This window comes from Coffea eugenioides, chromosome 6, assembly GCF_003713205.1.
Source record: "Coffea eugenioides isolate CCC68of chromosome 6, Ceug_1.0, whole genome shotgun sequence".
NCBI classification, from domain to species: Eukaryota; Viridiplantae; Streptophyta; class Magnoliopsida; order Gentianales; family Rubiaceae; genus Coffea; species Coffea eugenioides.
Genome location: NC_040040.1, coordinates 53,962,546 through 53,976,736, shown reverse-complemented (window position 1 = coordinate 53,976,736; position 14,191 = coordinate 53,962,546). Strand labels below are relative to the sequence as shown.

Here is a 14,191-nt window from a genome sequence, read left to right as displayed (position 1 = left end):
TTTTCTCATTGAAACACAATTGAGATTCATCATTTTCATCAAAATGCAATCCACTTTCACTTGCAACATGGTCACCATTCATGCTCGGGTCATAGTGCATATCATTAGAAAAAATAACTTCACACAACTTATGCGATTGCTCTTGTAATCTGCAAAAGTGAGAAGCTAATTCATCTAATCTTTCCTCAATTCTAGCAAAACGATCGGAGGTCACATTAGCTAGCTTTTCTATAACTAAATCAAATTGATTAGAAAATTTTTCTATAGCTAACTCCCAAGATGCATTAGAATTATTAGCTAATGGTTCACTTCTAATTCCCAAGGTAAATATGCATTAGCTAATCTTTCTATTGCCAATTCTCAAGATAGTTTTGATTCATATTGGACACATTCGGGTTGATAATCATAAAAACATGAAGAATCACTATATGCACATTGATTATCCCAACTGTAAGCATAAGAACTGTCTCAATTAGGGTTGCATTGATCAAAACAAGAATTATAATGCCCAAATTCATCATAATAATCCACATCTTGTGTTTGGATACATGTATGAGTATCATGATAACCTCCACACAAGTCACAAATCACATGATAAGAATTAAAAACATTAGCATTCCTCTTTTGTTCAAGCATATTCGTAATAGTGTTCAATCGAACTTTTAACGTTATAATATCGCATTTAGCCTTTAAGCACCTCAAATCATCTTCGAAAGACATACCTTTGGTAATTTCTTGGTTACCTCTATTCTAGGAACTTTGCACTTGACGATCATCCATAGCCGATCTTCCATTTCTCAAGCATTGTCCACCCAAGCATTCTACTTTTCTTGAACCCCTAAACATGCTTCAAGGTAACTCAAAAACAAGTTTAGTCAAGAAAAATAGATAATTCGGCACATATAAAGACATACAAATAAAGACTCAGTAAGACACTAAACATAACAATTAAGCAACTTAATACAACGAAAACAAGAAAATCAAGAAAAAATCGTCTAAATTAATAAAGTTATTATTAGCACAGATATTGAGCAAATCTTCCCCGACAACGGCACCAAAAACTTAACAAGCGCGGGGTATACATATATCAATTAACTCATTCCACAGTCAAGTTTTACATTTATAATTCCTAAATACCCCACACGCGATTTTTCACAAGTATACAAATTATTTATTGAGCATAGGGGTATTAGGTGTCGATCCCATAGGGAAGATTGTCAATTACCGATGATTTTTGAATTCTTTTATTATTTAGACTATCATAAGCGCAAGAAATTAAATCTACACTATAAAAATCAAATAAAAGTAATAAAAATAACAATAAAAAGCTCCTAAAGGTATGGAATTCCTAACTACTCTTGCAAATGACATTACGGGTTACTCGAATGCTATTATCTTGGCTAGTTATGGCATAATTTCCTAATGTACGTGATATCCGCTTTCGCCGGTGTATCAACTATACCTATAGTTAATTCATACCTACTTTCGTAGTTATGAAACTAACTACAAGCTCATTCCTTCAAAGAAATTACATGAAACAAGTCACAAAAGCCACCAAGGTACACCTCTACTTTCGTGAGTGTACTCCTCCTAGGTTTATCACTTCCTTGAACTAGTGCTAAATTTCAATTTTCATTGCAAACATAACACCTTAAGATTATCATAATTAATGGCCAGTTGATCATAATTAGATGAGCAAAAGTGATGAATAAGTTGCTCAAAATAATATAATCAAATAACCAAATAAACATCACTAACAAGATATAGCAAGTTCATCCATAACTCTAGGCATAAACTTTAAAAAAACATATTGAAACACAAATCCAAAACTTGCATATTAACCATACTTAAGAATCCAATACAAAAGATAAAGAGTTGGAGAAGAGATAACCCTTGTCACATGAGCTTTGTCTCCTCCTTTTTCATCTCCATCTTCATCCTAATTTAGCCAATACACAAGAGTGGATAACACACATAACTTCCTAAACTATTCTATACTATACTAACCTAACTAATGAACTAAGGAAACTCTAGTGAAGACTACATTTTTGGTGAGTTTCTCTAGACTACATTTCACTAATTTTTTCTTGATGATGGAGGCTGAACTAACAATTGTGCAAAACATGAAAGTTGTAGCCCTTTGAATTAGATTTCCAATGCATGAAGAATCATCTAATTTGGAGCTCTGTGGACTGATAAATGACCAAAATACCCTTGATTGATCAAAACTCTGTTTCAGCTTTCGGCCATGAAAATGCACTTCTATATTTCGACTTTCTAACAAGGAAAACGACAGAACTGGACTTCAATATCTTCATACCAAATGTAGATTTATCTCTTAGTTTCAACATGGTTCATGAATCACCTCAATCCGATACTTGTAGCTCAAGATATTGTCGAAATACCACAAGGTGTCAAAACTGTGAAACTTGATTCCTTTTATTCTTGATTGCATTTCCCCTTTTGCATTTCATATTCTCTTTTTATCACTTCAAACTATCATCAATCATCCAATTATTTTCTCAAATCACTCCAATTGATGATTGAATTATTAAACCTATAAAAACATGAAGTTTTCACCTTAAAAATCCATAGAAATGCAAAAAAAAAATGCATATTTTCACTAGAATCCTAACTAATTAGCTATAAAAGTAATTAAAACACTAAAACTAACTAATAAAATACACTTAAAAACATGTAAAATATGCACTTATCAATAGCAATAACTATTGTAGTTATGAAAAAAGATTGTAACTGATAGGTTGCAATTTTATCATTTATTTTATTATTAATTTCCCCTATTACCTGAACTGATGTGGATTAATTATTACATTCTACTCACTTTTGGCAATTCGCATTTATTTCAGGGAGTAGAACGAAAATACCATAACAAGTGCCAATTTGACAGTCATCAGGAAAGAGTTCAAGCAGCAGGCGTCTAGGGGTATTTTTGGAATATCAAGAAGCCACCCCCTTTTTGGTAATTTGCGGAAGACGGCGTTCACGAAGAGAAAGGAATGGGTTGGAGTCTTCGGCTTCGGGGAAGGGACGCCGCACAGTAGCCAGACTTAGATAGGAAATAGGCGTAGAGAATAGGCACTACTTGGAGTTGCTTTTATTGACTTTTCTTTGGTTAGCTTTGGGTAGCTTTAATTCACGCATGTCAGGAGCAAATTGGAGAACTTTGACTTTTCTTCCTTTTAGTTCTCAGTAGTTTCTTTTCCTTCTGCGGATGTCAGACGAAGTGAAAACAATCAATCACTTTTGTAACTTTGCTATCTTTCCAATAGTGGGACGAATTGAATTTTCCCAATTTCGAAGGACGATGGCCGCTGCTTTCTCTTCAATTTTGTATGGGTTTTTTGGATCAAATATGAACTAATTTTTTCATTCTAGTCAAGGAATAACGAGACTTTGGTTCATCTAAAAATTACGAGATCGATTTAATTTTATCTTTTTCTTTTATTTATTGGTATTCGCGTATTCCTTGATTGCAGTACTTATAATTATTTAATTAATTGATTGTCTTGGATCCGAATAATTAGTTAACTTGATAATCTATTATCAATTAGAGCATTAAATCCGTGTAGTTATTAAACCCGGCCCGACGGTCGAACCGATCAAACCGATGAACCGGCCATTGGATCGGGTTGGGTTTTACATTCGATCATTTAAGCAATCAAACCGTTGACTAGTCAATGAATCGGCAGTTCAACCGGATTAAATCGGAACCGGCCGGTTTTGTCTTAAACCCGCAAAAAAGTTTTAATGCGCATACTAGGAGTCGAACCTTGGACATTTGGCTATTGGAACAACGAGGATACCGCTAGGCTACTTCACGATATGATGATAAGGTTGCTTACTTATAATATATAAACATGTTATCAATTTTATCTTTTTTTTATTTCTCTAAAACAAATTTATTTGGAATCTTTTAATAAAAATTCATGACCCCTAAACTCTATAAGTTATAAAATGGACTTCAAAAATATCATATTACATAATTCATTTTAAAAACAAATATTATTTTAATAATTTTTTGCACTTAAAATTTATAAATAAGTTAGGTAATTACACTAAACATAGATAAAATTTTATACTTGAAGTTTGGTGTATTACTAAATAATTTTATATTTTATTGATTCTTATATGAATTAATTATTTTATAGCAAATTAAATTATATGAGCATTTGCTATGACATTATTTATTACAATTTATATCATATATCTTATATTTAAAATTATGAAATATAATATTTAAATATATTTAGTGACCTACCGGTTCAACCACTTACCCACTGATTGAACCAGTAACCCGTTCACCCACCTCATTCGCCGGGTTCCCTCCCGAGTTGGGTTTAATAACTATGGTTAGAATAGGGCTCCTTTAATACGTAAGGCAATTGGGGAATTAAATCTTACGGGCGTACCTAAGATTATTTCTCAATTAGAACAGTGATTAATGGGCGTACCTTAATCATCGACACAGTAAGGAGAGGTTGACTGCTATCGCTCGTTTGGCAATTATAACCTATTTATTAATAAATAACTGGAATTGCTTGTGCATCGATGATCAATTAGGTGAACCATTGCTGAAGTTATTTCTTGGCTAGACCTTTAATTATTGTTACTCTAATTTTAGTGAATTGTCATTTAATTTCTAGTTAGCTATTTATTTTTATTTTTATTCGAATTTCTTTGATTGTCATCGTTTATACAAAAACACCCCCCGTGTTACTTTGGATTTCTTAAGAGACAAATACCCCCAATCCCTGAAGATACGACCCTACTTGCCTTGTCTACGAATTCATAATTATTTGTGAAAAAAGCCATCCCATTCGGGTATATCGGATCAAGCAAACTCTTCGGGAACAGGGTGAATCAAGTAATCCATTGCACACCTAGAGTCCCTGCTCCAGTACTTGGAATCGGATTTTGGTTACTTTAATTGGCAATTAGGTTTATTTTTATTATTGTACAGGTTTCGACAACCTATCAGTAACCTTGATTAAAGTTGAATTATGAAGATAATAAACAAAATATAACACTCCAAACTAATGTGTCTCTTTGCATTCTATTTTCACCTTTTCCTTTCCATTAAAAATTCTTGATTAGTCACGGCCTAATTAAATTTTCAAATCTTGAAAAATATTACTATTAATACCAAAACAAGGTTCTCTTACAATAATAGAATCTTTGTCATTTGTACTTTATGTTGGATTCTGTCCAAAAAAATTCAAAAAGAAAAGAAAAAAAAAAGAGAAAAACTCAATTATCTCGACCAACAATATTTTAATTCTCAAGAAATGAACAATTAGATAGAAAAAATTGATATGTGGTGGATCATTTATACTCCATTATTAACAGAAATAGTACACAAAATAATACAAAGAGTTCAACTTCAAAGAATATATATCTCTTCAATTTTCAAAAAATAGTGCATATGATTTCATATTGACGAATTTCATCAAGCAAATGACAAATTCAACTTATGTAACATGAAAAATAATAATCATAATGCATGCAACTGATATTTTTGTGAACAATTATTTTTATTTCATTTTTACCTTCCCATCCCTCCTTACGTTCTTTTCATCCCTAATTGTTAGGTATAAGATTCGAATCCTGAACCTAACATCAGAGAGAACTCTAAGAAATCTTTTCTGATCTTTAGGTCAACCCCAATGGTTGGCAAACAATTAACGTTTGGTTAGCATGCAAATTCAGGTCATCCTAACTACAAACAAAAAATTAAAAATTGTTAATATATCTGATTAAAAATAAAAAAATTAGTTATCTTATCATAATTTATTTGTCTTGGAAAAGCGAAAAACCAAAAGAAATAATTATTATTATCAATATTGTACATATACCATTCAAAATATTGATACCTTTGTCAAATCATTTCATATTTGGTCAAATCTTTATTTTCTTAAATGTTAATTTTTCATCTTCTTTAATTAATTTTCCTTAAAACCGTTATTATAAATTGAAAGAGACCGAATGTATCCTCATTTGTTAAAATTCTCTAGAGATTTTATATGAATTGAAACAACATTTAGTGAACCATTTTTTCCTTTTAAAATATTGGTTTTAAGGACAATTAATTAAAGAAGATGAAAATTTTATTAAAAAAGAAAATAGGGAGAGAGTTGGGTTGGATGGTAAGATGGAAGGGATTATAAGTAGAGGGTCCTAGATTCAAGACCTCCTTCTTATTAAAAAAATAAAAAAAAGAATAAAATAGAAAAATATGCAAATATTAAAATTTTTTAAAAATTTTCACAAATAAATTTTAATATATACGAAATATTATATTTTATGATATTATAATCACGTGCAAAGCACGTGACCTATTACTAGTTAACTTAAGGATGTGAATAGAAAAATAAATAAATAAGGCTGTGTTGGCTTTTTATCAGAATTAAATTGTATCTTATTCATGTTAAGTAGCATTATTTTTCATAAGACACAATTCCAATTTCAAGTAGAGAAAAAAACTAAATACAACCTGTAAGTCACACCCTGTATTGGAATAGTATGTTAAAGAGCTAGTTTAATACCATGAGCATGGACTTAATGTGATCCATAGTCAGATCTAGGGGTGCAAATAAGTCGAATCGAGTCGAGTTTTGGCCTAATCAAGTCGAGTCTCAACTTAATTTTACGAAATTCGAACTCAAACTTGAATTCGACAAGCTCAAAATGTCAAGTTCAAGCTTAAAACAAATAAATAAAATAATTATTTTATTTTTAAAAATGAATAAAATAATAATTGTTCTTAACAAATAATTAAATATTAGGGATATATATGTAATTTTACTATTACAATAAAAAAAATATATATATAATCGAACTTGAGCCAGCTCGCGAACTAACGAGCTTATTATTTGTGAGCTCGAGTTCAAACTCGAGTTCGACTCAAACTCGATGTTGACCGAGCTTAGACTCTAGACTCGATTCGTTTGCAGTGCTAGTCAAATCAAACGGAGTTGATCTGTTCTTCTGTAATTGAAGCAAGAGATCAATAATGTTTGCATCATTGACATCGGCCTATTTGGATCCAGGTGCTCATCAATGAATTCTTGATAGAACAAATCAAGCTTGTCACAACAACAAAATTGGTCATTAGCGGTATTTTAAAAGGTGAAAGCGTTGGGCAGGGAGTTCTATGTTTGTTCAAATAAGGCAAAAGTCCCATGGCGTGGGACATAAGCCCCACAATTTTTGTTTTTAAATATTTTAAAAATATAAAAAAATATTATTATTATATATATATATGTATGTATGTATATGTATGTGTGTGTGTGTATTACAGTTGCGAAAACTCTTTTTGAGGGCACTAGCAAATGATATTTGTGAGGTTTGACTATTAAAGCAGGTGTCCTTCCCCTATTTCTTTGGCTAATTGATTAGAATATAGGTGTAAAAAAGAAAAGTCAGACACTTGTGGATCTGACAGAGTCCATGTATAAAACATGGGTACCGGGCTGAGACAGCCCGGCACCTGACAGAAACTTTTTTTTTAAAAAAACATGTCTCAGCCCGGCACCTGACACATTTTTTTAAAAAAAAAGATGTCAAGTGCTGGGCTGTGTCAGCCCGGCACCTGACATCCAATTGTGAATGTGAATTTCACATTCACTCAATTGAGTGAATTGCAATTCACATCGAATTGAGTGAATTGCAGTTCACTTTATTTGTTAAGCTAGTTGATAAATGCAATTCACTTTAATTAGTTTAGTGAATTAATTAGTTTAATTAATTGAGTGAATTAATTTTAAGAGATTCGATCAAATGCATTTAATTAAGGTGATGAATTAGGTTTAATTTTTTATTTATTAAATATTCATTTATTTGTTATAAATGATTTAATTATAATGCATTATTTGTTGGTATTTAATTACACTTTATTTGTTGTTATTTGTTATACTATTCGTTGTTATTTAATTACCCTTTATTTGTCGTTATTTGTTATATTATTTCTTATAATTATAGAATCACACCTGACAGGAAATTTTTTTAAAAAATCTATCAGGTGTTGGACTGTGTCAGCCCGGTACCTGACCGAATTTTTCTGAAAAATAAAAAAAAATTAATAAGTCTACCAAACAAAATGTGCCGAATAACAAAAATTTCTTAGTGAAACTTTCCCAGTAGAATTCAAATCACTTGACTTGAAATACAATTATCTAGTATTCATATTCTTTTAATTTTGAATTTTCCTCTTTCATTTATAGCTTCTCATTTTATTCGCAAGAAAATATCGTAAGGCTGAAATTGTGATATGATTAGTAATTATCAATCGCAATTTGTGACACGTTGCATCATGCAAAAGATCAAAACCCTAAACACTAAACACTAAACCCTAAACCCTAAACTTTAAACCCTAAACACTAAACCCTAAACCCTAAACCTAAAAACCCTAATCCCTAATCCCTAAAGCCTAAAGCCTAAACCCTAAAGATCAAAACCCTAAACCCTAAACCCTGAACCTTGAACCCAAAACCCTAAACCCTAAACATTTTAGATTTTGTATTCATTCTCGTGTTGGTACTTATATTGAATTTTTGCATTTTACCAATTGAACATAATGCATACTAATAGAACATCTATTTAAGTTTTGAATTTTTTTCGTAGTTTGTATTGTGAGGATAATTTCATAAATCTCCCATACAAAAAAAAATCAAAAAACCAAAACAAGAAAAAAATTTAATAAAAAGCTGAGTCGACCTGAAGTACTAAATACTTTGAAATTTAAGTTAATTAATTTACATTTCAAAGTTGAAACGTAAGAAAAAGAAGAAAATAGATTTGTGCAAAATCACTAATTACTCCTATAGAATGTTAAACTATGAAAATTTTTTCAAACAAAATATACCATTCATTTTGTAATAAGATGTAGTTCTCAAATTGTTGAGAAATTATTTGTTAGAATTTTTATGTAATTTTTAATGTTCACTATAATTTTGTAAAACTAAATTTATTGTGCAATATATAAAAAAAAGGACCAAAAAAAGAGGAAAAAATGCATAGCGTGACAACGGTGAAATGGCTAGATATAAAAATAATGATAAGCATTCAAATAATAAAAGGCTAAATTCCCATATTATAATATTTGATATTTAGCAAACATGTAATGAAGGTTGTATATTTTGTCTACCCAGAAGATTCCGATCTAAACCCAAAAGATTGTATATTTTGTCTACCAAATCATCATAACCTACCATCTCTGTAAGGAACAACACTTGTTTCGGTATAGAAGGATCATATGAAATTGACCCTCCTTCGTTTATAATTTTTTCACCCCAATATACTTGAATGACCAAGCAATTATCACTTGACATGTTATACCTATTAGAGATGAGTGTTGATAGCATTTTAGAACCTCATTAATATGCTTATTTGAATAATTAATTAATTGAATCAAATATATATAATTTATAACAAATAAATAAATAATTGCGATTCTATAATTATAAGAAATAATAACAAATAATATAACAAATAACAACAACTAAAGTGTAATTAAATAACAACGAATAATAACAAATAGTATAACAAATAACAACAAATAAAGTGTAATTAAATAACAACAAATAATAACAAATAACAACAAATAATGCATTATAATTAAATAATTAAATCATTTATAACAAATAAATGAATATTTAATAAATAATAAATTAAACCATCACCTTAATTAAATGCATTTAATCGAATCTCTTAAAATTACTTCACTCAATTAATTAAACTAATTAATCCACTAAACTAATTAAAGTGAATTGCATTTATCAACTAGCTTAACAAATAAAGTGAATTGCAATTCACTCAATTGACTCAATTGGATGAATTGCAATTCACTCAATTGGATGTCAGGTGTCAGCCCGGCACTTGACATCTTTTGTCAAAAAAAATGTGTCAGGTGCCGGGCTGAGACAGCCCGGCACCTGACATGTTTAAAAAAAAAAAGTTTCTGTCAGGTGCCGGGCTGTCTCAGCCCGGTACCCATATTTTTATACATGGATTCTGTCAGATTCACAAGTGTTTGACTTTTCTTTTTTACACCTATATTCTAATCAATTAGCCTATTTCTTTAGAGTATCCTCATTGTGAAGCACAAAGTTTTGAAGTTTCACCTCCTTTGCATCATTAAATTCCAAATTAACATCCATGTTTGCCAACTTAAATTTGTAATCTAACATAAGAAAAGTTTTTAGAACTTGCAAATTCAGCTTGAGGGTCTCAACTTCCTTAAGCATGTGAAGAGAAAATCCAGTTTAGATGCTCTTCGGGAGTTTGAAAAAGGAAAAAATGCTGGAATTTTAAAGACATACATTTTTTACGCCTCAAAAAGAAAAACTCACCAGAAAAGCCTGGGCGTTTGCCCTAATCCTTGGGGCGAATGCCCTATGACACTAATGCCCCATTCGACTGCCCAAGGGCAATTTGGGAATGCCTCGCCCCCAGGCTCGCCCTGGGACTTGCTCCAAATACGCATTTTGAGACATTGGTCATTAGTAACAATCAATTTTTGTCACAGAAAAAGAAAAAGTTGTCACTAATGAGCTGTCACTCAATTCTTGTTAGACAAAAAGGAAAAGTGGTCACTGATGAAATTTGCTGACAACTTCAAGGTCATCATTGAATGCCCATCGATAAAAGTGTACAGGGGACAACTTTGAAAGTCGTCAATGAATATCAATATTTATTGATGAAATATTTTGTCAATGACAGACAGAGAGTTAGTGACGGCTTTGTCTTTTGTCACAAATGTTTGGATCAATGTCATCACTAAAACCATTTCAGTAATCATCAATGATATATACTAATTAGTGATAACATGAACCATACATGTCCTGAGCTATTTATCATCAAGAATCCCAACTGCGCGCATGGTCCTTGAGTTTACAGAATACACTTTCTTTGCAAATAATTTGTGCATTCTTTACGTAATGCTTATCAGAGATGATTCTGGATCACATTGTTTGGTTTTCTAAACTGTTCCCCAAGTCCCAATAATTGAGGACCTAATTGCATTCAAGCATCTTCCATGAATTCATTTACAAAAAGGGTCAAAGATTTCATACCACAGTTTGCTTAAAAATTTGTTTCAACATATTAAACTCTTTCATTTCAAATCTGATGATACCAAATTGAAGACCAAAACAGCAAGAATTCCTCAAATGGCCGTACATTGTATATGAACCACACATTCTGATCCCATTTAACATGTTTTTTTTTTTTCACTACAAAGGCACACGTTTCTTTGCCACAAGTCGCAGGGCATTTTTCTTAAGCATAGCAAGACCAGGTAAAACATCAGTATCAATGTCCTCTTTCTTCACTCCAGAAGGCAATCCCCAATTGAATGAGTTCAAAAGATTAGCAAGTGCAAGCTCCACAGTTGCTACTCCCAGGTAGTATCCTGGGCAGCTTCTTCTGCCTGCCCCAAACGGTATGAATTGAAAGTGTTTCCCTGTTGCATCTATAGTACTATTCAAGAATCTCTCAGGCAAGAACTCATGTGGATTTTCCCAGTACTCAGGATCTCTTCCAATTGCCCAAGCATTCACGTAAACGGTAGTCTTGGGCTGGATCTCATACCCGTCTAGGATGCAACTTTCCATTGTGTATTTTGGGACTAAAAGAGGAGCAACTGGGTACAATCTCATGGTCTCCTTGATGATTGCTTTGAGATAGGGAAGCTTTTGAGTATCATCTTCCTCTATCATTTTTTTCTCTCCAAGCACCTCTTGGATTTCGTTTTGAGCTTTTTCCAGTGCCGTAGGGTTCTTGATAAGGGCTGTCATTGCCCAGATTACTGCACCTGCTGAAGTTTCTGACCCGGCCAAAAATACGTTCTGCAGTTGTTTTTTGAAAAAAAAAGAAAAAGATAATCATCAATGAATTTCCTAAGCCTAAATATTTTCATGTGCTTCGGTTGAAGATCATTCAGAAATTTTTTTGAACAGTAAAGCTGTAAAATTTTTGGAATGTGATGTTTAGAAAATATTATAATTTCTTTTTTTTTTCTAAAAAAAGGCTGATTCAAATTCTTGTTGTTCATCAAGACCAATTGTATCCAATTGAAATGAATCAACATTTGTGTAAGACAAAATTAAGATTCCCATCCGATCCAATTCTAGTGGAGACCCAAAACACATCAGAATTTGAACTTGGAGTTGTTATGTAATAGTGGCAAAAATTTGTGTAGACCCGGTCTACGGGCCCACTTGTAGACCGAGTGATGGTGATATTGCCACATCATCACAACTCACTAGAAACATCCCTCAATATACATCTGAACAAGAATCTCTACATGCTATTTCAAAGCATGTAGAGAATATTGTTACATCTGATCAAGAATCTCTCCAAGATTTCCAGTAAACTGTCCCTCAATATATTCCTCAGCATTAACTAGCTGCAAGTTCATGTACTCCATTCCTCACTTGAGTTTTACCTTTCATCTATCACCTTGTTTGACTTCAAGGCTCTGCACTACCGTCTCTCTCAATTTTTTAAAATTCCTCTTTTGAACAATATACAAGTACACATCAAAATCTAATAGCAACAATTTTTCAGGTCAGGTTTCTTTTTGCTTTCCTGCCAAACTCCATCTCAGCCTTGTAAAATTTCCAAAAACCCCCGCCCCATGCCTTCAGATTTCTTTTTTGGTAAATTTCTGATTGGATTTGGTTTGTTATTTTGGCTTTATTTTTTGTTTTCCTTAAATAATTATGAATTCACCGAAAAAAAAAACCCTAAGCATCTCAGGAAATGAAAGAGGGAAAGAAACCACAAAGAAGGAGAATGGTGATGGTTTCGGTGGAGATGGTACCGATGAAGGCAAAAAGGAGGAATAAACTGGTTACAACTTTTGGGGAGGAAAGAGAGAGGAAGTAATGAAAGGATGCTGATAATATGGTGATGATGATTAGGGTAGGAAGGAACCGGTGATTTTGGGGGAAAGTAGTAGTTAAGGAAGAGATAGACGCTGATGATTGGGGAATCACGGAGGCTAGGAAGCAAATTTGGGATTGAGGGGGAGATTGGCATGTAGTGGCGTGGCATAAATCGCACCACTCGGTCTACATGTGGGCCTGTAAATCAAGTCTATGCAAGTTTTTGCCTATAATAATGCCAATTAACTTAAGGATATAAATAGAAAAACAAATAAATAGCACTTTGTCTAGCTTTTTGTCAAAATTAAATTGTATCTTATTCATATTAAGTAGCATTATTTTTCACAAGATATGATTGCAATTTGAAGTAGAAAAAAAACTAAATAGAACCTGTATATCACACTCTGTATTGGAATAGTATGTTAAAGAGTTAGTTTATTACCATAAGCGTGGCCTTGATGTGATCCAGAGTCAGATCAAACGGAGTTGATCTGTCCTTCTGTAATTGAATCAAGAGATCAATAATGTCTCCATCCATTGACGTTGGCCTATTTGGATCTAGGTGCTCATCAATGAGTTCTTGGTAGAACAAATCAAGCTTGTTGAAAACTTTCTCCAGTCGAGATAGCATCCCAGTGTATTTATCCAGCCAACCAATTGTAGGAAAATAATCAGAGAAATAGAAGGCAACCAACATTGCCTCAGCTTCGTGCATGAGAAAGTGAAATCTTTTTCTTTCTTGGGATTCCTCGTCATACCTTTTTCCAAAACCACCTTTATATTAGTTAATTTTAAGAATTAGTAAAATTCACCTTTATATTTATTTGTTTCACAAAGATCTTATTTTATTGTAACAATCTTTTTAAAATATCACAAAAAATCTAACTACTATTTTGACAAGTAATTTATCTTTTCTTTCTTTCATAACTATGAAATATGTCCTCACTGTTCACATACGAATTTATATGCATAACTTTTTCAAACTCATATTTTAAAGCTGAACTTTTAATTGTGTTTTTAAAAAATTCATATGATATACAAACGTATAATAACCCATATTATATTTGTCCCATATAATCTTAAATCTCTCCCTAAGTATGAACAGTACAAAATATGGATTAATCTTTTGTACAACGATAGTATATACACCATCAATTTTAGATGAATAACAATTATATAAAATTTAAATTTGAAATTCAAATATTATACATGTACCATGGATCTAACGGTGATAACGTATATATCATCAGTGTATATAAAATTTAGGGATAATTTCAGAAACCTCC

The 14,191-nt window shown here is 31.9% G+C and overlaps 1 protein-coding gene across 1 annotated transcript; it reads right to left on the bottom strand.

The window, feature by feature from the left end:
- Window positions 1-11,100: 11,100 nt before the first annotated feature.
- On the bottom strand, window positions 11,101-13,602 carry LOC113774449 (cytochrome P450 71A1-like). Its single transcript, XM_027318983.1, has 3 exons — window positions 13,348-13,602; window positions 12,357-12,424; window positions 11,101-11,883 (listed from the first exon to the last, which is right to left on the bottom strand). The coding sequence occupies exons 1-3, from the start codon at window positions 13,600-13,602 to the stop codon at window positions 11,250-11,252; spliced, it is 957 nt and encodes a 318-aa protein (XP_027174784.1). The 3' UTR covers window positions 11,101-11,249.
- Between the last annotated feature and the right edge of the window lie 589 nt (window positions 13,603-14,191).

Coding starts and splice junctions, on each gene's coding strand:
- LOC113774449 (XM_027318983.1), bottom strand. CDS start 13,602: ATGTTGGTTGCCTTCTATTTCTCTGATTATTTTCCTACAATTGGTTGG. Junction 12,425..13,347: donor ACATCAAGGCCACGCTTATG/GTAATAAACTAA, acceptor ATGAACTTGCAG/CTAGTTAATGCTGAGGAATA. Junction 11,884..12,356: donor GGAGAGATTCTTGATCAGAT/GTAACAATATTC, acceptor TTTTTCTTTTTT/TTTCAAAAAACAACTGCAGA.